Source organism: Perissodus microlepis, chromosome 15 (genome assembly GCF_051167445.1).
Source record: "Perissodus microlepis isolate ML-2025 ecotype Zambia chromosome 15, ASM5116744v1, whole genome shotgun sequence".
Classification (NCBI taxonomy): domain Eukaryota; kingdom Metazoa; phylum Chordata; class Actinopteri; order Cichliformes; family Cichlidae; genus Perissodus; species Perissodus microlepis.
In genome coordinates, this window is record NC_140475.1 from 29577504 (window position 1) to 29601520 (window position 24017).

The 24017-nt window shown below is 39.3% G+C and overlaps 1 protein-coding gene and 1 long non-coding RNA gene across 2 annotated transcripts; both read right to left on the minus strand.

Moving 5' to 3' along the window:
- Positions 1-14114: 14114 nt before the first annotated feature.
- On the minus strand, positions 14115-17717 carry LOC146372374 (uncharacterized). The gene is made up of 4 exons (XM_084954362.1): positions 17458-17717; positions 17223-17363; positions 15782-15871; positions 14115-15166 (listed from the first exon to the last, which is right to left on the minus strand). The coding sequence occupies exons 1-4, from the start codon at positions 17623-17625 to the stop codon at positions 14849-14851; spliced, it is 717 nt and encodes a 238-aa protein (XP_084810488.1). The 5' UTR covers positions 17626-17717; the 3' UTR covers positions 14115-14848.
- Positions 17718-18071: 354 nt separating this feature from the next.
- Positions 18072-22000, minus strand: LOC146372375 (uncharacterized). Its single transcript, XR_014802819.1, has 3 exons — positions 21805-22000; positions 21279-21317; positions 18072-18495 (listed from the first exon to the last, which is right to left on the minus strand). It is a non-coding gene; the product is annotated as an uncharacterized LOC146372375 (long non-coding RNA).
- Positions 22001-24017: the final 2017 nt, after the last annotated feature.

Below are 24017 nucleotides of genomic sequence, written 5' to 3' on the forward strand. Positions count from 1 at the left end.
GGCTGTTTTGCTAGCAATCACGTAGCACATCATTATATAGATAGCTCAACTTCAGTAACCCTACAAATGTCACTGCTGTTTAGTCTTCTGTCTTCATTTATGTTGGAAGTGATAGCAGAGCTGTACTTTTTAATTTTTTCAGAAATCTCTCAGTCAGAACAAGGCATATCATGTTTAGGTGGAAACTAGCGAGCTAACTTCCTGCTAACGTCTAACTCCATTAAATTTAGTAAATTCTGTTTTCATGGATGCCTGGATGTTAAACTTAATTGTTACACCTGGTGAAGCAGCAATGTTGATCATTTTATTAAAGATGAAAGAATGTAGACAGTTTTCAACTCTCAGTGATGCCGCAGTGTTCGTTTGACTTTGGGACCTTAATTAGATGGAGTTTTGGACCTAGATTACTCGGCGAGGCTCCGGACTACGGTAGGCGTAATGCTCCGGCAATCCATCAAGCGGTGCACCTTCATATCTTACCAAAGTCGTACTGAAACATTTTGGACAGATTTCTGCGAGCAGTGTACTACATAAAATCGGTTCGAGGTCAGTAAGCACAACCAGAATTCACAAATAAGGGCCATTGTTGATTTTTGAGAAAATTAAAGGATTTTAGGTGTGCCTTATAGTGTGTAAAATACGTTATACAGAAGAAAAGAATATATCGCGATATATATCATTACCGCACATGCTTCAAATTATACAGTGATATGGCTTTTAGGCCATATCGCCCAGCCCTATTCGAGCATCTCACACTTCTGATAATCAGTTGTCTGCTTGACATTTATTCATCTGTGTAAAAACTATAACTTTAATCTCAGCCAAACTGATTTACTCAGGAACAAATAAAATACTGAAAAAAGCCAAACAGTAACATTTTTAAGTTATCTAAGGGACTTACATTACATGTTTAACCTGAGTAGTGAGAGACGGCGGTGGGTTTGAAAATGATTTGCCGGGAGTCCGGTGTTCTCACCGGCTCTAGTGAGTAGTGATGGGATTTCCGGCTCTTTTTAGAGAGCCGGCTCTTTCGGCTCCCAACCGGCTCTTCGGGTTGTTTTGTTGCTTTAATTAATTTATTAATAACAATAATATAAAATTATGCACAAAAGGAATTACTAATGTAAAAAAAAGTGGTTTTATTTATATATGTTTATATAAATATATGCGGTGGCCCCTAGAGACAAAACACGTACAAACTCCAAAAAGCACGTACAAATTCCAAAGCACGTACAAACTCCAAAACACATTTCTAGCATTAACTGAACTTCCAAAACAGAGCTACCTAGATCACTTAAATTACACAATTGAAAGCATATGTGTATTGTTTGTGTATTTATACACAAGCACTCATACATATTCAAATAATTAAAAAGAAAAACTTAATTTACCTGCCAACTTTTTGATCGTGGCTCAAAGAGTTGGCAGTTCGTCTTGTAACCGGAAGGTTGCCGGTTCGAGCCCCGGCTCGGACAGTCCCGGTCGTTGTGTCCTTGGGCAAGACACTTCACCTACCGCCTACTGGTGATGGCCAGAGGGGCCGATGGCGCGATATGGCAGCCTCGCTTCTGTCAGTCTGCCCCAGGGCAGCTGTGGCTACAACTGTAGCTTGCCTCCACCAGTGTGTGAATGTGAGAGTGAATGAATAGTGGAATTGTAAAGCGCTTTGAGGGCCCCGAAAAGCGCTATATACAGTGGGGCAAAAAAGTATTTAGTCAGCCACCGATTGTGCAAGTTCCCCCACTTAAAATGATGACAGAGGTCAGTAATTTGCACCAGAGGTACACTCCAACTGTGAGAGACAGAATGTGAAAAAAAAATCCATGAATCCACATGGTAGGATTTGTAAAGAATTTATTCGTGAATCAGGGTGGAAAATAAGTATTTGGTCACCTCAAACAAGGAAAATCTCTGGCTCTCACAGACCTGTAACGTCTTCTGTAAGAAGCTTTTCTGTCCCCCACGCGTTACCTGTATGAATGGCACCTGTTTGAACTCATCATCTGTATAAAAGACACCTGTCCACAGCCTCAAACAGTCAGACTCCAAACTCCGCCATGGCCAAGACCAAAGAGCTTTCGAAGGACACCAGGAAAAGTATTGTAGACCTGCACCAGACTGGGAAGAGTGAATCTACAATAGGCAAGCAGCTTGGTGTGAAAAAATCAACTGTGGGAGCAATCATCAGAAAATGGAAGACATACAAGACCACTGATAATCTCCCTCGATCTGGGGCTCCACGCAAGATCTCATCCCGTGGGGTCAAAATGATCATGAGAACGGTGAGCAAAGATCCCAGAACCACACGGGGGGACCTGGTGAATGACCTGCAGAGAGCTGGGACCACAGTAACAAAGGCCACCATCAGTAACACACTACAACGGCAGGGAATCAAATCCCGCAGTGCCAGACGTGTTCCGCTGCTGAAGCCAGTGCATGTCCAGGCCCGTCTGAAGTTTGCCAGAGAGCACATGGATGATACAGCAGAGGATTGGGAGAATGTCATGTGGTCAGATGAAACCAAAGTAGACCTTTTTGGTATAAACTCAACTCGTTGTGTTTGGAGGAAGAAGAATACTGAGTTGCATCCCAAGAACACCATACCTACTGTGAAGCATGGGGGTGGAAACATCATGCTATGGGGCTGTTTTTCTGCCAAGGGGACAGGACGACTGATCCGTGTTAAGGACAGAATGAATGGGGCCATGTATCGTGAGATTTTGAGCCAAAACCTCCTTCCATCAGTGAGAACTTTGAAGATGAAACGAGGCTGGGTCTTCCAACATGACAATGATCCAAAACACACCGCCCGGGCAACAAAGGAGTGGCTCCGTAAGAAGCATTTGAAAGTCCTGGAGTGGCCTAGCCAGTCTCCAGACCTCAACCCCATAGGAAATCTGTGGCGTGAGTTGAAAGTCCGTGTTGCTCGGCGACAGCCCCAAAACATCACTGCTCTCGAGAAGATCTGCATGGAGGAATGGGCCAAAATACCAGCTACTGTGTGTGCAAACCTGGTAAAGACCTATAGTAAACGTTTGACCTCTGTTATTGCCAACAAAGGTTATGTTACAAAGTATTGAGTTGTATTTTTTGTTATTGACCAAATACTTATTTTCCACCCTGATTTACGAATAAATTCTTTACAAATCCTACCATGTGGATTCATGGATTTTTTTTTCACATTCTGTCTCTCACAGTTGAAGTGTACCTCTGGTGCAAATTACTGACCTCTGTCATCATTTTAGGTGGGGGAACTTGCACAATCGGTGGCTGACTAAATACTTTTTTGCCCCACTGTAAATGTAACCCATTATTATTATTATTATTATTATTATTACTACCACACACCAAATCTGGTCGTTGGTACTTGCTGTCTTGTGTAGCCACTAGGTAACAAAAGCTCAACACTGCGCCTAGCATTCTGGAGCACTTCTGTTGTCTTTTGTACGTGTTTTGAGTTTTTATGTGCTTCCGATTTTTTACGTGTTTTGGAGTTTGTACGTGTGTTGGAGTTTTTACATATTTTGGAGTTTTTACATGTGTTGGAGTTTTTACGTGTTTTGGAGTTTGAAGCACGTACAAACCCTGAAGCACGTACAGAGTTCATGCGTGTTTTGAAGTTTGTACGTGCTTTGTCTGTAGGGGCCACCGTAAATATACTTTTATTTATTCACTCCACATAAAATGTAATAAATAAATCATATAATACAAAAACCAACTATTCACATTTCAACTTTTAACTATTTAAATTTTCAGCTTTTTCCTTTTACAAATTTAAAGTGAAACAACACAAAACACTGCAAACCACAACACAATTAAATATAAATTAAAATATGAAAACAAAAAGAACATGCATATTCTCTGTCATATGGGCCTGCATGAATAAACTTTCTGAATCCTTTATCATCTGCAACTGAAAATAGTTGTGGATGATTACTATACCTTTCTAATGTGACGTTGTTGTCCCTGGCTCTCTTTCTCTGTTTCTCCCTCCCGCTCTGTTCCTGTACTACTGCGAGTGTAACTACCGCTCCTCCCCCCTCTTCCCAGGGCAAAGCACAAGGCTCGCATGCGGAGTGAAGCGGAAAAAAAGTGTGAGAGAGAGGGTGAGAGAAAGAAAAAAAAAAATAAACCCACGGCTCGCGATAAGGAGCCGGCTCGCGTCGTTCACGTCAAAGATCCGTCTCTAAGAGCCATTTCGTTCGCAACCGACACATCACTACTAGTGAGCCTTGAACCCCGGCTAGCTATCGAGCTGGTGGGTAACAGACGTTCCCGAAAACGTCAGAGCATTTTTGAAAATATGTGGTGTCTTGATAAACTGAGCAGATATTTGAAGTTTACACAGCTACATTCTCGCCTGAAAATATGTTAAACGTTTATTTTGTGACCCAGAAAGAATAATAAGAGTAATATTAAAACTAACTAGCTGCCCGCCATTGTTGGAAACTGAGCAGGGCCGCGCCATGAATTCTGGGTTAGGTTGGGCCACGAAGTATACACCCGGCCCATCCTTCAAATCTGGGGAAACGAAGGGCGCATTTGTTGGAGTCTTCGAATACAAATGCGGGCACAGGGGATGCGGTTCCTGAATTTGGACACAGCTACGATACCGGACACTGCTTCTTCTTCTTCTTCTTCTTCGGTGTTTAACGGCAGCTGGCATCCTTGTACATGCAGTGCTGCCATCTTCTTTTTCAGTCTGTTTTTACATTCTTAAATCCTACTACTTATTCCTGCGTCTTTTGGGATCTTACAAAGCTTCAAACGACACGTCGACTATTAAATTAGTCGTCGACGATTTTGATAGTCGACGTAATTGTGACTAGTTGACTAATCGTAGCAGCCCTACTCTAGTTGGTATTGGTATGGCGAGTAGCCTTCAGTAATAGTAATAAATCACACAGCAATAGTACATTCATGTAGTTATAAAAAAGCATGATAATATATTAAGTAGTCCAATGTATTCAGAATACCTTACTCTCATTGAGTAACGTAACGGAACACGTTACAAAATACATTTTGGGGCATGTATTCTGTAATGGAATACATTTTAAAAGTAACCTTCCCAACACTGGTATTGTGTATATGTTGCAGAAATAAATGAGCTCTGGCCTGAGCAAGACGCTAACTTCGGTGTCCTCTCTATTAATCCACAGTTTGTTCATACTTGGCTACGCAGTGCTCTCTAGCCTGTGTGCCACTTGCTGCCGGTCCAGATTCCCGTAGGTCTGGTGCCGGTAACATCAGCAACAGCCCTCAAGCCATATGAAGCATTTTTGGTCCTCCCATTAATAGATGGCTGTATGGCTGTATTCATCCTTGATTAACTGCTGGCATCAGTCAAACTGATCCTATTTGAAAAGACTCATGTTCATGTAGGTACTCTGGAGCCTCATTTACAACTGTTATGTGTGAATGCACTACAGTCATGGCCAAAAGTTTTGGCAGTGGCAAAAAGTTTGTTTTTCATGTATTTTGCTGCTTCCTTTTCCATTTTCATTTTAATTGTTTTTACATGCTTCTGTGACATAGTGAAAACAATCACAATGATTTCGTATGTTTAAAGAAAATTGTTTTAGTTTTGTCACAGCCAGAGAAATGGCAGTGATGTACTTCCCACACAAAAGTTGGGAACTTTTAAACCAGACTTAAGGGGAAAATGTGTGCACCTATAGAGAAGACATCCCATCTGATTGCTGTAAATATATAAATGCTCCACTGACAATAATACGTAATGCTGCATGACAGGTTTGCATGCATAGCCAGAGAAACTAATTGGAAAATTAACTAAACAGGTTAAATTCTACATTAGGGGTTTTGCATTGACCATTCATATGAGTGTGTTAAGGGTACACAGCAAAATCTCCAGTGTTAAATTAACACTAGAGAGTGTCTATATGGGTCCACTCCTGTGAGTGTTAAATACAACACTGTTGAGTGTTAAATTAACACTTTTGACAGTGTTATATGTTTAAAAGTAACCTAGTCAGTTTTGAAGATTAACAATGGCTAACACTGAGCAGTGCTGATTTTCTAACACTGGAATATTTCTAACATTTTGAGTTATTTTCCAGTGGTAGAAAAACAATAGAATTTATTTGCACTTGTAAATTGTTGGTTCAGTGTTGTTGTTTGGTACTGTGTCTTTGCCTAGTGATGATATAAAATGTCTTAATTTGGTAAGTTCCAGTGCAAGTTCACCCATAGTTAATAGTGGTTGTAGTTTGTTAATATGCGACAAAATAAGGCTTGTAAATTAGAATTTTATGTTTCATTAAATTCACAATTATATGCATTTGGAAAGGCAGCCTATCTAAAAGAGACAATGCGATTGCACTAGTATTTAGTCTAGTTCTTCTCTCTATTCAATTACCAAGCATCATTTGAAGCCGATACTCAGTGCTGTGTAGCAGATGACACTTCCCAAAGTAACCTTCCCAACCCTCATTGTGACTGTTGTCTTAAATAGAAGAACCCAGGTAATGTGAGTCTTTAATTTGCAGTGTTACTTTACTTCTAGTCATGTCTAGTGGTGAGATTATTTCAAAGAGTGGAATATAACCTCAATAAAGAGCATTTGGATAATGTAATGATCAATAATTGGAGAATTTATGGAGGGTGAATGAGTGAAAAGTAGTTTTCCCTGAAAGAAAATCAGGCAAATTATGTCTGTGAGAGGAAACAAGGATGGAATAATTCACACAGACAGACCCTTAATGTCAGTGCCTTTATGTGATTTCCTTTCTTCTCCACTTATTTATGTAAAATCAAGTGAGAGCAAAGTGACTCAAAGGAGCTGGTGAGGATAAGAGCGAGAGGGAAGGGATAATAGTGGGAATAGACAAAGTGTGTTTTAAAATTCTAGTCATTTTTGTTGTCATCGCATAGCAATGTGTCACTGTCAAATGCTTTATCTGTCAGCTGCACTCTTGCCCGTGGACAGCCCTGTGGGAGACTTCACAGTGGCTTTTTTCCCCCTCTTTCCATCCACATCTGCCTGTGGCAGGTGTGGAGTGGTGTGGCGTCATCACAACTCTATTACTCTGTCTCTGGCTACACTCACAAACACATACAAATATACATACATACATACATATTAGTGCTGAAAAAATACTAGAATTTTGCTAGGCACACTTCTTTAATGGTACTGGCCACAACAGAAGCCACAATATTAGTCAGATAATTCAATGAAAATATTTCACTTTCCTTCCCTTTCCTAAATTACGGAGCCTCACAATGGACATTGGGGAAAAAAAGAAGTACTTTGGAGCAATCCTGGAAAGGTTTGCCAGACCCTGAGAAAGATTTTTTTCCCTGCATTTATCATACTTCCATCTGAAACCCGTGAAGCTGTCCAGGGTACTGCAGCTGGTTGTCACTGAATTCAACCAAAACCACCATGTCAGAGTACGCCTTCCATGAGTGTGTCCCCTTACACCAAGAACGCTCTTCTGATGTCTGTCACTTATGTAAAAACCATTTGCACTGCAAAACATTGTTTCAATGTCTTCATACTTCAGGCCAAGCTCAAAATAAAAATCTATGAATCTCTCCGCAGGTGAGCTATGGTTGTTTCGAGGGTTGTACTAGGACAAAAAATGGCCTTGGGCTTGACATTTTTCGTCCAGATGACCCACCATGATTGATCAAATAAATAAATAAACAACATGTCGGTTAATTTGACACATTTTCTGCATTTATTTTTTGTTTCTTTTTCTCTTTTAGCTTGTCAGCACCACCTTTTTATCACTTCTTCCACATTAATCAGTGTTCCCGTGGAGGGCTCCTTACTAAACAAATTATTAAATACATTTTTAAAAGTAAAAAAAATCATAAAAAGTTGTTATGAAGAGAAATACTATCCACAAAAGCTTATCTTTAATAATGTTTAGTTTGTTTTAACTAAAAGGGTGCTTTTGTTTCTTTCTAGTTAGTGTTTTGGGTTTTTTTTTTTTTTTTTTGTTATGTACCTAAGGTGGTTGGGGGGGGTTGAAGCTCATCTACTAATTGGAAGGTTTGAGGTTCAATTCCTGGCTGCTCCAGTCTGCATGCAAAAGTATCTTTGGGCAATATACTGTTCCCCCAGTTGTTCTCTGATTAAGTCATTAGAGTCTCGTGGTTAGACTGCATTTAGGCTTAGAAAAAAAAGAGCTTGTGTAAAATGATGCAAGTTTTAAAGAGTGATCAAGTAGAATAGAAATGTGCAATATAAGAACTAGTCCATTTACCTTGCCTTACCCTTGTGTTTCTGTCTTGCTCTGGTCAGTAGTGATGTGTCGGTCGCGAACGAAACGGATCTTCGATGTGAACGACGCGAGCTGGCTCCTTATTGGGAGCCATGTTTTTTTTTTCTTCTTTCTCTCACCCTCTCTCTCGCACATTTTTTTGCTTCACTCCGCATGTGAGCCTTGTGCTTGCGCTGAGCAGAGGGGGGAGGGAAAGAGAGAGAAAGAGAGCCAGGGACAACAACAAGAGACAACATTGTCACATTAGAAAGGTATAGTAATCCACAACTGTTTTCAGTTGAAGATGATAAAGGATTCAGAAAGTTTATTCATGCAGTGAATCCTATGTATGCAATTCCAAGCAGGAAAACACTCCCAAAAAATCATCCCAGGCTATATGACAGAGAATGTGCATCTTCTTTTTGTTTTGCATATTTTAATTTATATTGTATTGTGTTGTGGTTTGCAGTGTTTTGCGTTGTTTCACTTTAAATTTGTTTAAAAGGAAAAAGCTGAAAATTGAAATAGTTAAAAGTTGAAATGTAAATTGTTGGTTTGCGGTGTTTTATAGTTTATTTATTACATTTTATGTGGAGTGAATAAACAAAAGTATATTTACAGTGGCCCCTTGAGACAAAGCATGTACAAACTCCGAAGCACGTACAAATTCCAAAGCATGTACAAATTCCAAAACACGTGAAGCCTCCAAAACACGTACAAACTCCAAAACACAACAGAAGTGCTCCAGGATGCTAGGGGCAGTGTTGAGCTTTTGTTACCTAGTGGCTACAGAAGCCAGGAGGTACCAACGATATTCAATTGTGTAATTTAAGTGATCTAGGTAGCTCTGTTTTGGAAGTTCAGTTAACGCTGGCAATGTTTTTTGGAGTTTGTATGTGCTTTGTCTCTAGGGGCCACCGTATATATTTATATATAAACATATATAAATAAAACCACCCTTTTTTTTACATTAGTAATTCCTTTTGTGTATAATTTTATATTGTTGTTGATAATAAATTAACTAAAGCAACAAGTGAGCCGAGCCGAAAGAGCTGGTTCTCTAAAAAGAGCTGGAATTCTCATCACTAATTCCTGTCATAGGGTCAAGAAGAAGGATACACTATGGACAGGTCACCAGTCTATCACTTGGCCAACACACAGAAGACAGATAATCCTTCATGCTCACATTCATATCTCCCGACCTCCTTGGACCTTCTTGCTTTGACTTGATACTGTTAACCAGCGTACTATCTTGCTGCCCCTAACATACTTTATTTTTACCTTTTGGAAATAGTTTCATCCTTTTGGGTAAAATAAAAATAATTTCAAATATTTCTCTTGTGTTGTGAATGTCTCATGAGCTCAGTCACTCTCATAGCTGAAAAGTGGCTGTAAAAGGGATCATAAACAATTATGAATTATTGAGACAGATGTGCATTATCCAGTTTTGTAAGCCATCCTCAGCAGAAATATGGACAGCAATTTTAATATTAACGCAAATCGCTCTCTTGTAATTTTTCTCCCTGAAAATGTGCCCACTGACGGTGTTTCGGAACTTTGTGTAAAAAAGCAGCACCAAAGTTACTGAAACTTCCTCACCGCTACTGATACTACCCACCTCTAAGCACAGTACTTCATTCCCCACCCATTCAAGAATCACATTAAGGTAGAGGAAGGCTGTTTTATTGCTTTTAGCTTTTCAATTAGGGTTGGATAATTTGTGTCCACCTCCTTTAGATTAGATTTTAAATGAGAAACATTGTGTGCCATTAATTATCACGATTCACATTTGTGGATAAAACTATTTGATGTCTTGCTGAAAAAGGAAAACAAAGTGGAAAAGAATGTCGAGAGATGGAAAGCTGATCAACAGCATAGTGGAGCGCTAGGTGGTGGACAGGCTAAGTGATTAGCACAGTAACGGTGAGAAGAGCTATGACAGTGACAGGCCTTCAGAGAGTACACTGCTGGGCCCAGCAGTGCGTCTGTCAGACTATCTGACACCCCGACGTTTTCCATGCCGAGCTCAGATGTGGGTGCACATGTGTGTGGATGTGACCTGAGGGGATGTTGGTGAACTACAGACGACATTTGTTCCTTTATCCAGCACTCAGCACCCCTTCTTCCCATCCAGATGAGAAGCAAACACTGCACTCCCACTCAGTTCTAAAAGTGGGTCAGTCTATGCAGCTTCTGCTGCTGCTGCAGTTTGCAGCAGGATGTGCTTCTGCAGCAAAATGCACCTGAGATAATGCAGACAGGTATACAAGCAGACTCTCTACTCGTTATACATATTTATAATGTGTGTTTTTGGATCAAAATCTAGAAAGGACTTAACTGGAAATGAGTAGAGGAAAAAGCGAATGAAACTTTATGAGTTAACTTCTGTTATCACTTTCTCCAAACCATCACGTCTTTTAGACTCCATTCCTACAAGACTGTTTGAGTCATACCGTTAATTAATGCTTCAATATTAAATATGACGAATGCAGCTTCAGAACTCACCACAGTACAGAAACAACATTGGAAAAAGTCACAAATAAGGTTTTTAAGGCCTCTAACAGTGGACAAATCTCTGTACTTGTCTTGCTAGACCTCTGTGCAGCATTTAATTCTGTTGACTATATTATTTTTAAACCATTTTTACCAATCCTGCAGTTTAACCAATTATTTAAACTTCAGAAATGTCTTAAAGACATTTCCTGCTTCTAAATTTAGAAACATGGTGCCTAACCAGATACTTGTGCTCCAGTAACACTGTGAGCCAATCTGGGTGAGCACCTCCTATTACCAGTAGTGATGTGCAGATCGATACTGAAAGATCGATTCCTCTGATACCAGTCATTTATGTTCTGGAATCGATTCTCACATTAAAATATCGATATTTTAGTAATTTAGGGTAAATTTGTAGTTTATCATTAACAGGAACACAGTGGAAAGAAACTATATCATTCGGATTGTCTACATTGGAAGGAACTACTTCCTCTTCCACCTTTCATAGTCATGTGCAAAATACGGCTGTATAAATGTGTCGCAGCCCCTTGGCATGCGCACTCACAACAATGGCTGAGCGTAATTGGAGTCATGTGTTGACGTAGTTTACATCCACAAACAGCCGAGACGTGGTTTGCGATACATGTGGCAAGAAAGTGAGGTGTTGTGGCAACACCACTAACCTTGTCAAACATCTCAGAGTAAATCATATCACAGAAAATGACAAGCGTATGTTGAGGTGAACTGAAGAGGAGGAGTGGACAGGGACAGGTGCTGCTAGGGCGAGACAGACGTCTCTCACGGAGTCCTTTAGTGCTGCAGGCAGGCAACATGCTCAAATAGCGCACAACTTCAGTTTTTTTATTTCTATATGATGAATTCTGCATTATTAAGTGATAAGAACAAGTAATCTGATGTCCTGTAATCATTATGATGCTACAATTTGAGATACAATAAAATATACTTTGTACAAAAACTTATTTTAATTATTGTATTGTATCGAATCAGTATCATCGATACCACCCTGAATTTTACTTGGTTTCGGATCAGAAAGGAAATCAGTGGTATCGCACATCACTAATTACCAGTTGCTCTATTTGTGCTGCCAGTCATTCATGGAGTGCCATTAGTTTCTTCTTCCATAGGTGTGGATCATGTCACTTTTTGCTCCTGTCCAGCTCTTAATTCCAAAGACTAGTGGTCGGACACCTGCTTTTGTCAAGTTGACTGGGTCCTTTTCTGGGAGATTGTTTCTTTACATGCATCCTTGAGCTCATACTGTTTCTGAGTATGCATTGTTTCTAAGATTACTGGGGAAGAGGCATATGTGATCTCATTCTTTTTAGAGATATTGGGATGGTGGCTAGAGCTGTGTTCATGTCTTGTAAGCAACTCTTCTGATGAGACTTCTTCAGTGAACTGGTTGACATGCATTCTTTTTTTACCAGGTGCAATCTTTCAGAATATTTTTTAATCATTTTATTAATGAGTCCCAATATATCCAGGTGCCAGTGGTTATTGGTTATGGTTATGAGGCATGGCAAGCTGACCACTTTAGAATGAATGTAACTACACTGCTTAGTTTAGTTTTTTTTTGTTTGTTTGTTTGTTTTTGTAAATAATTACATTGTGTACTGTATTATAGAAGTTACACTTTTTGGCTGTAATTATACTTTTTCAACTTTATATTTAAGCTTGTAACAGACATTTATGCAATATAATAAAGTAAATGGAGAATAAACACAAAGAATGTATGCTTAAATTCAAAGAGAATTTGAATAGTTTTCTTCAATCTTTAGCACCGGTTCTCTCCTGTGAAATGCAACTTTAACAAAAAACCTATATACTAATAGGTAAGTATACACTAATATATTAGTGCTGTCAAACAATTACAATTTTTAATCAGATTCATCACAGGGTTACTGTGGATTAATTTTGATTAATCACGATTAAAAATCATTCATTTTTAATCTATATCAATCACATTTTATTTAGCATGAGCAAACAGACTCGGAAAAAAGGGAAAATATACGCACTTAACATGCTTATTGAACATTATGGTAAGAACAAATCAGCTAAGTAAAGCAAAACAAAAGTCCATCATTACTTTAAGAACTGAAGGTCAGTCAGTCCAGAAAATTGCTAAAACTTTGAAGTGCTTTGAAGTACAGGTGCAAAAACCATCAAGCGCCACGACAAAATTGCTCACATGAGGACCGCCCCAGGAAAGGAAGACCAAGACTTACCTCTGCTGCTGAGGATAAATTCATCAGAAATTACAAGTTAACAGCAGCTCAGATTAGACGGCTTAATCTGCGTTAACACAGATATGTACAAGGTGGGCCATTTATATGGATACACCGTAATAAAATGGGAATGGTTGGTGATATTAAAGTCCTGTTTGTGGCACATTAGTATATGTGGGGGGGCACTGATAGCAACACCGCAGGAGAAATGCCAGCACAGGCATCCCGTATCCGTAGTTTCAGGTGCTGCACATCTCGTATCTTCACACCATAGACAATTGCCTTCAGATGACCCCAAAGATAAAAGTCTAAGGGGGTCAGATCGGGAGACCTTGGGGGCCATTCAACTGGCCCACGACGACCAATCCACTTTCCAGGAAACTGTTCATCTAGGAATGCTCGGACCTGGCACCCATAATGTGGTGGTGCACCATCTTGCTGGAAAAACTCAGGGAACGTGCCAGCTTCAGTGCATAAAGAGGGAAACACATCATCATGTAGCAATTTCAAATATCCAGTGGCCTTGAGGTTTCCATTGATGAAGAATGGATCCACTATCATTGTACCCCATATAGGGCTTTGGAGCGTGATGTCACGGGGGTGGGCGTGAAAAGGATTTTGGCCCGATCCGCCATTTTGGGGGTCTAAACAAAGCGCAGGTGAAAAAGGAGCGAAGGCACACACAACAGCCATGGTTCGTATTTGCTGTGTGGTCTGCTGCAATGTTCGATCGCACGACCAGCAAGAGAATAAGCTTGAAAAAGGTTTATCTTTTCATTCTTTCCCAACCTGGAAGCAACATGAGGCAGCTCGTGTATCGATGTTGCCAAACGAAGGCGTCTAGCCTGGGTAGCAGCTGTGAGACGAGCTGATATCCAGTTCGCTTCCATCTCCTAATATCTGTTGGTGCTTCAGACATTTTCATTCCGGTAAGTTCTAAATATGTTCATATCACTCTTTATAGCCTATTAGTCTTATTTTCGATGCACTCTGAGCTCATAGCAAATTAGAACAAACATCCTACTGAGTGATTTTGCAGAACTACCTTCTATTTATAGAGTTGCTAATTATTTGGCATTATTGCAGCAAACCAGCCTACACTGAAAAAAAATTGGAGTGACATTTACTTAAAAAAAGCTAGGCAACTTTTTCCACACAGAAAGTGCTTGTAATCTTTACTCGGGCTATTTCTAAGTAATATTTACTTACTAGAACCATCTATTTTTTATGTGAAATACACAAGTAAATTGCACTGGCAATACTCATCTATAGATTGTAACTTTTACTCAGAATACCATTGCATCCAATTACAAAACCCAAGTGAACATTGCTGATATTTCTTTGTGTTTCTTACTCATCTTTTCTTTGTTATATTCTATGTAATTATTAAGTAATATTTATTATGAATGTACTAGTTAATATTAATCGAATTGAATAAATATTCTTATTATTCTATTAAATAATAAATCAATATTTTCCAAAACAAATATTTGCAGCTTAAGGGACACTTTTATTTCACAGTTGAAATGGCATAGATATATTTAAAATATCTACATAACATTATAACCACAAAAAACATGGCCATAGAACTTCTTGCTCGCAAATTTCAAAACAGAGCATATACACATATACAAAAAAAAAAAACATGCTATTCAAAAACTCAGTGTGCACTGTCCCCTTTCTTCTAATCAACTTTCAGAACACATACATCAACTCTGTCCATTAACAGTTGCAATCACTACCTTTGCAGACATTCTCAGAACGTTCAGGACAGAAAGAACTTGTATAAAACTGAGCAACACTTGAAATTACTGTCAGAAAACAGACAAAATGCAAACAAATTAATTGTGCTGGACAAAAGCACAAATAACACTGGAACACTCACGATAAAAGTTTCTTGTGGAGAGACTGGACCTTTGGTGACATTTTAAGGATGTCAAGCTCAAGAAACCGCTTCTGAAATACCTCAAACGTATATTTCAGTTTCAGTGGGTAACTTAAGTTGACAGCATAGATGACACCCATGAGCAGGAGGCAAGCGTTTGTCACTCTTCCGCAGTCCTCCAGAATTTCTGTCCCCTCAATGATGACCAACACGTTCACAGGATCTTGATTTTCCTGTGCCACATTGGGATGGATTACGATGATCTTCATCATGTGATTACTGCAGTCCTCTTTCAATGCTTCTTGGCTGACGTTCTGTGAAAACAAACAAACCACAATTAGAAATAACTAGAATAGATTCCAAGTAAAAGAAAAGGTTAAGAGAAAAAAATGTAAAAATAAAAAAGAGGTATATTCAATTTAGTATACTCAAATCAAACAATATTCATATGGCACTTTTCATACGTAAAGTTACAGAACGTGCTTCACAGAGGCTGACCCTGAGACAAAGAAAATCACTTTTGGGGGCCATCCAGCCTGGAGCTGTCCATGGGACGGCACGCGTGTTGGTAGACCAGAACCATTAAATCATTAAAATAGGTTATAAAGGTATAATCAAATTAAATACTCTTTTGCTCATAAAATAAAGTTAATAAGTGATCGTTAAATAGTCAGGAAAAAAATCAGAAAAAAAAGGCAAGTTAAAGTTTAAGGCAGATAAGATAAAGATTAAATATGATTTAAAAAATAAAGGGTAAGAGCATAAAGATTGAAGAAATAAAAGCCTGATTAAAAATATTAATCTTGAGTCTTTTTTAAAAAACATCACAAGTGTAGAGAATCTTTGACCTTCAATATATCATCACAAGTGAAGACCAGATTATAAGGTTAGACAATAATTTTAATACAGTCATTATGATCATCAGATACCTGATGGTCTTTGATCAGCTCCTCTCCACTCTCTCCAAGATACTCAACTAAGCAACGAATGATAATGTCCCTTCTGCCATCGACATGATGCTATTAAACCCAAAAAGAAAATTTATTGCAGAAAATACACAACATAACATATGTAACATACATACATAACAGCACATACAGATGTAAACAGAAAGTTACCCATGGAGAATGTAAGCCTGCAGCTACATTCTAACGTTGTGAAGCGTGCAACTTAACATGAATTTCTCAACGATGTGTGTTAAGACAAGAGTCCAGTGCATGTCATAATCTGTGGGTCCAGAAACTGTCTCTGCCCAGTGAGGAAAGTTTTCTGCCTCATCACTGGACATGCAAATGAATTTTTCGCAACATATCAGTACCTCCTATCACAATATTAACCAGTCAAGGACAGGAATTCCCACACACAAGAGTAATATTTTGGGAAATAATTATATTGGAGTCTATGGGCAGCAGGAAGGGATCTCGCTGCACTCAGAGGGTCACTTTGAAAATTCTGTAAATTTCTCTGCTTTTGAGCGCATATTAAGGGAGAGATGACAGGTTTGTATACACTTGTAGAGACAATCATGTGCATAAATTGTTAATTGTGGCCACAGTGTCAGGATCAGGAGAACAGTTTCAGCCAACAGAGACACTGATCAGATTAAAGGACAAGTTCAGTATTTTACACTTAAAGCCCTGTTTTCAGTTTATGATGAAATCGAACGATTTTGATTGAAATTTGGACACATGCTGCTGGCCCGAGCTTTTTTGGTTTCTGTGGTAGCACACCCCCACCTCCACAATGGCTTCATAGGTGCACTGGAACAATCCTTCCTAAAACGCATAAAACTGTCGTTTACAAAGACGTGAAACTCATCGAGTGGTCAGGAGTGTTCACTGATATGTTCACACAAAAATCGCTGCAAAAGATACTTTCCAACTGGTTTTTATTGTAGTTTTTGTCCAACTCCATTGACTTCTTTTAGATGTGCTGTGATGTACGGTATTAGTCCGTTGCTATTCTATTCTATTATTCAAGCTCTCGGCGGAAGAATGTACAGGTGTGAGGTATTTCAAAAAATAGGTCCACAGTTTTACAACAAATGGTAAAACACCTGTTGGAAAGCATTTTTGCAGTGATTTGTGTGTGAACATATCAGTGAACACCCCTGACCACTCGGTGAGTTTCACGTCTTTGTATGAAGCCATTGTGGAGGTTGGGGTGTGCTACCACAGAAACCAAAAAAGCTCGGGCCAGCAGCATGTGTCCAAATTTCAATCAAAATCGTTCAATTTCATCATAAACAATCTGAAAACAAAGCTTTAAGTGTAAAATAACAAACTTGTCCTTTAAATAAGAGTGATACATTCTCAGTGTGTATGACCTCATCTTTTCCATTAGATTATGTAATTAAAATAATAATTTTACCTTATTCGGTGAGTCCAACATTGGTTTTATTTTGCCCTTCCTTCGAAATATCTCCAGGAGTTTGGTGGTGTACCCGTCCAATCTGGACAAAAACGTTCGCTCCAGATGAATTGTGGTTATTCGCTTAAACTCCTCTTTGATCTGAAATGAGAGATAAAAACACAAAATCCTGTCAAAGATGACTCATGAGATCTCACATACACTTAGTTGCTGCATGAACAAGAACTGGATTTACCTGATTTTCACAGAACAGAGAAGGCCACCTCTCTAAGAGGTCTTGGATTGCGGGGCAATCCTTGACAACCTCTTTTCTTCTCATAGCAAAAGACTTCTCCATTTTCTCATTAATTGCCCTCTCATTGTTCTTCTTCTTCATTTCCTTCAGCAAATCTAGTCTCTCCATCTCTAAGGTTTCCTCAGTCTCACCGAATGGCAGTGGTGGCAGATAGTTGACTTCAGCTTTTTTTGCCCTTTTAAAGCCTTTAAGTGAACCCTCTTCACTGGAGCATCATCTCTTCAGTGTGTTCACCTCGAGCTCTGGAATGGCTAATTGGCGACCTCTTAACTTTGCCCTGTAGTTGCCCATTTTATACTTTATCCTCTGTTGCCAATCATATAGGCCATTAAAAGACCCTGGCTCTTTGAGGCATGGGTATTTTGCTACCAAGGCTTCAGCAACAGCTAAAATCTGGACACCAGTTGGATATGCTGTGAAGCCAAATATAGTCTCTGCAACCTTCTCAAGAATGCTACTAGTTACGCTTGGGTTGTTCAAAAGTGTGCCATCATTTTCATAAGCTTGCTTTCCTGCTTCCAGTGCAAGGTCTATATTATAAGAGAAGTCTGGTATTTCAAACTTAAATGGCCATGGCTTAGACCTGTAGGATGGTCCACTCTCATCTGGGGAGGACAACAGGATTGTGTCGCATACAGATGAGGAGGAGCTTGCTTCTGTAGATAGTGGAACTGGAGATTCGACTTCTGACATGTCCACAGTAGTGAGACTCAAGATTACTGGTTCAGTTTTTACTACTTTGAGGTTAGCTTTATCTTGTACTTCCTCAATCGAGGTCAAAGTGAAGAACTGACCGTCGAAATCCATGTCCTGGTACATAACAGTGAATGGTCCTGTAATATCAAATGTCTCTCGAAGAACATCATTGAGGTCCTGAAGTGTGCTTGGGATGCCTGCAGGTAAAAGTACTTTGTGGACATCATCCTCCCCAAAAATTATCCGCAGTTTCGCTGAGGGTGCCATATCAACAGGAAGAAGCTGCAACAACAGAGAAGAGAAATACACAGACATTTATTCACAAGCTTCTCTCCTCACATTTCAAAAGGATAGGCAAATGTGGTGCTTTAAAGTTGTCAGGCTTCTTCCTGCAAGGGTGTATGAAGCCAAAGGATAAAAATCTTTAAGCTCTCTTTGCTCAAGTAACTGCACACTCCCTGTGTTCTCCAGCTCATAACTCCTCAGGTGTTCATTGTACCATGTATTTTGTTGTCTCACGAAAAAAGTCAGTTTGTTACAAATCACCATTATCTGTAACACTTCAGAAAAGTCAGGCAGTCCTGCAGTGGAACCACAACACAACAACATTCCCACTGCATAGTTGGTGCCTAAACTGCACACATTATTGGCAACATGCACAGCTGTAACAGCAGGGAATCTGCATTTCACCAGGTCTTTTAGATCATCCTTAAGCACATCTAAAGAGACCTCTGTTGTTTTTGTGACTGCAAGTGATGGTTTAACAGAATGTGATTGATGATATGCAACCATGAGCTGGTGCTTATTTGCAAGGGACAGCAAAATATTCCTGAAACAACCAGTGTGTTTGGCCTCAAATCTCATTGTCCAGAGGGCAGCTAGGGGGCCAAATTCCCGAAAGAGCTGAGGATAGTGCTCAAGGAAATGGTGCTTGGGAATGAGCTTATGTTGGGGGAAAACATCAAGGAATCTGCTTCGGTGTTCTGAAATGATGCTGTCAAGATAGCAAATGCTTTCTTCAGTATGGGCTCGAGACATGACAAGGTCCACAATGTCTTTCAGTGTCATCAGCATCTGCCATACAGGCTCTTGTTGGGGTACTTTTAAACCTATAATCAGAGGCAAAAGACGTAATAAGCACCAATTTTCATGTGCGTTGCCCCCTACTGATTTTCGAGTCGAAAAGTTAGCAGGAATGAGATGAGGGCGATTTGTTTTATCACTCCACTTGTATGGGAAATTGGAAATGGCATCATTCAGTTCCATGAGAGAAAAATATTTTTTCTTGATCAAGTTATCAAATGCCAAAGACAGTTCCACTGGAACAATGCCCTCCAGCAGATCATGTAAAACATCTGGAGGGTAACCAGATGTAACATGAAAATGCTCAAGTTTTTCTGACAATGCACACTGTTTTTTTTACACCATAACAATGAGGGTGATCTGGACTAGACACAGCTGTCTGTACATGCAGTGTATGTTGATCTTTGGTTCTTTGATGAAAAGACCCAGATCTCACTTCATTGGACTGAAACTTGGATCGCTCCCCAACACAAAACCGGCAGATGTATGACCCTGCAAAGCTTTCGACAAATCCTGCCACAGAGTGCGCCCCCAAATTATCTGCAACCACACTGACCACAGTCCCTTTAATGGCTTTCCCTAATGCTGGAACAAAAAGACCATCTTTCTCCAAGTTTTGGATATCTGTTAACAGTGGCTCTAAAACTCGCTGGAATCCTAACTGCTTGGTGTCTTCAGCCTTACACAGAATTGCAAGGTAGATTGATGTCAATGTGGAACGTAACTGCACCGGAATGTTTCCCAACACCCAATAGACAGCTGTGACTTTGTGCTTTTTTCGAGATGTCCCAAGAGGATTACATACCTCAAAGTCATCAACGTACAGGATGAGACTCACTCTGTTCTCCTCTACAGAGAAAAACTTGTTGTTTTGATAGTGAGATCCATCACGAAATGTCTGGTACTTAAAGTCATTTTCAGTTTTTTTTTTTCACCTTCAAATGTGTTTTCTTGAAAAGACTTACTTAGGACCTGCACCAAGGAGGGCAATATTGGGACATACTGGAAGGTTTTGCCCTTTTTTTTATCAAGTATGTGTTCTTCTGGTTCAACAACTGAAAAATGCTTCTTCATAAATTCTCTTCTCTTGTAATAAGTTGTGAAAGGGCCACCTGTCCCCAAGGCAGTACTTATAGGGTGTGTCTCACAAAGATTTTTCACTAAATCTGAGATAATGGCTGGATCCAGATCACAATTATGGCTTTTCAAGGTGGACACCACCACATCTCTTAAAAGTGGACCAGATGCAGAGGTGGATATAAACTGAAGCTCATCTACTATTTCATCAATGCATTTGTTTGGGACATTGAACATGCTTTCTAACTTTAAAAATAGATGGCCAAATTTCTCTTTTATATCTTGAGACAACTCCTGTGGTTCCCCATTCCAAAGCTCTGAGCTCTCTTCACACAGGTCTCATCCTGAGCAAACATGGGTTCATTAGGTTTGCTTTTTAATACTTCAGTTTTAAAATCCTCAAGAGGGTGTGACTGGTGTTTTCTGTGTCTATGTGTAGCAAAGGTGGAATAAATATTTGTACTGAAGTTGCAGTTTTTGAAGACACATGCAACTACTTCAAACTTCCTTAAGTGGTTGTTAAGATGCTCAAAATACTGCTTCTCTGAATTAAAAAAAACAGAGCAGCAAAGTAGACAAGTAAATGAAAGAGGTCCACTTTGTGTGACCATCTTCACATGGTGTCGAGACAAATGGGTCTTAAGGGCATTAAATGTTTTAAACGAGCAAGGGCAATCAGTGTGAAGACAAGGGACTGACTGGCTGCGACCACCATTTCCATGCTTTAGTCTGTAGTGTTTTAACAATCCCAACCTCTTCTCTGACTCAAAGCTACATATCTTACACATCCATCTCATGTTGTGGCACCTTAAACAGACAAATTGACCATCTCAAAATTAAACCAAACTGCCACACAAAGAAATTATGTGACAAGTTAAACCTAATCGTTACTAATTTGATCTTACCTTGTGGAGTTCAAATTAGCAGTCAGAAGGTCCTATGTTCTGTAAAAAAAGAAAAGAAAAAAAAGAAAAAAGGTTATCTATATGCTTTTCAACTAATTTCTACTAACTCAAGGATGCACACTGATATTAATTTTTTTTTTTTTTTTTACATATGTCAGCTCGGTGTCAAATTTAAAACAGGTCAATATGAAGACTTGAGTGAAATCGAGTGCGTACATCGTTTTGTTTTTTTTTGTTTGTTTTTTTCAAAATACACCTCATGGTGCAGCAATTATTTTAAACTGGACCGTGGTCGTTTTATTCACAAAGACGTTAGTTAAGGCAGCAGGCGTGTGTTGTTTAGGTGGCCATCTAAGCTGTAAAGTGCTGTGGGAAATTCTGGACATACCTCCTGCCAGGAAAGTTAGTCAGCAAGTCTAGCAGGAAAATACACTATTTGCTAGCGCAGCTGCTTTCAGTGCGGAGAAACTGACTTAAGTAGGTGAGCCAACAGGAACGTACAAAGTTTGTTCCGCTTAAAACTTACATTCATGGTTCCACTTCTTCCCGTTTCCGTCAAGTCTGCCAACCGTCGAAATGTGGACCATGGTATGTCTGAAGAAAGACCGCTCAAATGTGGGGAGGGGCTTTGACGTCATGCTCCGAATGCAGAGAAGGTGGCCATATTCACTGATGTCACTCCATTACATTTTACTTGGAAATAGCAACTAATTAAGCCAATGAACTGGTTTAATGAATATTACTTGGATCGAATGATTCAATTTACATACAAAACTGAGGACACATAATTACAAACAATCCTCAAGTAATGCACTACAAGAAAAACTGCTATTTTAAAGTAATAGCACTGAATTTGTATTTTTTTGTAAAATTTATATAGCTAATTGAAATAATAATTACAGGGCCAAAAAAACATTTTTTTCAGTGTATGAAATGGATGAAACATCATGACTGGGTTCCAGCGCTACACAAGGGACCTGCTTCAAACATACCACCATGCCAATCAGATTACTTCTTCCATGTGAGGGTGAAGAGGTGACCCTTCAGGATAAGATGGTGAAGGTTTGCTGCGTTTGGTGAACAGTGTGATAATAAAACCAGGGAAAAATGAAACCTGTTCCTGTTAAATATTCTTAAGTCTTTTGCTGTATAAATAGCGGTATTTTTTTTCTTCAAAAGATACAGTAAATAAAGTAATGTTAGTAGTGGGTGATATCATGTAAACACTGTCATGATTTTATGTAAACATTTTGTCTTTTATAAACTATAAATGACATGGATTCTACACTGTAACTGATGTGATGTTCTATAAAGTGGTTTTAATAAAAAAAAAAGAGGCAAAAATTAGTTTGTTTCTTTATTCAACTTTTGAACAGTGGGACTCAGTCAGTACATATTCAGTAAATGCAAATTATTTACACGGCAGTGCACTACAGGCATAAATCTAGACCCCTAGATAAAACATTATGGCATTATAGCAGTGACAACTCCTCCACAGTAGCAGGTGGGATTTTTCTTTTTTGAGGACGGCTCCTTTTACCTTTCAATATGGATGTCTGTTTATGTTTTGATCGAGAGCCTTTTTTTGGGCAGCTGAAGAGGAGACGTCTATCTTATGGCCAACCTCTGGCTGTATCTTGGTCACATTACCCAGCAAAACCCAGTATGCAGGTTCATCTGTAACAGTCCTTGTGCCACAGATCAACACTGTTGCTTCTACATTAAACAGAAGAGCAGTGACGTGGGTGCAGGTCTCCGCGACTCCGGCCTTACAGGTGCAGTGGGCGGCTTCAACCTTCCCTGTGATGCTCACAGTGACCCATGGCTGCAATGCTGATTCATTCAGTCTTTGAGAGTGCAGGACCTGAAACACACACAAAGTTCCTTTAAAGACAAGAACTATGAGCCAAGGCCGACATAAATGTGTTTTATCTACTTTATCATAAATGTAACAAAGTGTTTAGAAAGTTAGCACATACATGTAATTTTTCATTTCTTTATGTGTCCATCGCTGCATGTTATAGTGTAAATCTGCCTGTTCTCTGTCAGAAACCTGCCTGCAGAAAATGAACCTAAAGTATGTAATGCAAGGATGTCATCACTTTAGAGATGGAGAAAGCATAAAGTGACAATTATGAATCACTTAATATGATAAGGAGATTCTGCAGGTCATTGATCAATGTATAAAACTAAAATAAAATGTATTTTTAGTGACGCAAGATACAAATATGGAAGCAAGATGTATAATTAGAATTATTTATAATAAATATGAATAAATCATTGCAATTTCTTTAACCATAAAGAATAACTAAATCCTTCAGGACAATGTCACATCAATGCACTGAACTCACTATGTTATCCACCTAACAGCCTCCACATGTTCTCACTGTAATTTCCCCTCATGAATGAATTTGTGCTGCACTAATGTGAATGTTTGCAGGGAAATCAAAAGCATTTCACACACAGTACTCAAGCTGACTTACCTTTGTTTGAATGACGACTTGTACGGCGCTGATTCCACAGATAAGGTACGAAAATATGTCAGGCTACGTCAATAGCGGTTGGTCTTCAGGGTTTCTACTCCACTGCCGTATTTCATACGGGTTTCATACATTTTATTACGGTGTATCCATATAAATGGCCCACCGTGTATATCACAGCAATCTCCCTGAACAGGGACCAGTATCGATCACAGTGGCAGACATCCAAGAAAGGGTCTCCAGTATGAGGAGTTGGACA

Coding starts and splice junctions, on each gene's coding strand:
- LOC146372374 (XM_084954362.1), bottom strand. CDS start 17,625: ATGGAGAGACTAGATTTGCTGAAGGAAATGAAGAAGAAGAACAATGAG. Junction 17,364..17,457: donor CTCTGTTCTGTGAAAATCAG/GTAAATCCAGTT, acceptor CTCTCATTTCAG/ATCAAAGAGGAGTTTAAGCG. Junction 15,872..17,222: donor TGTTGGACTCACCGAATAAG/GTAAAATTATTA, acceptor TGGGTTTAATAG/CATCATGTCGATGGCAGAAG.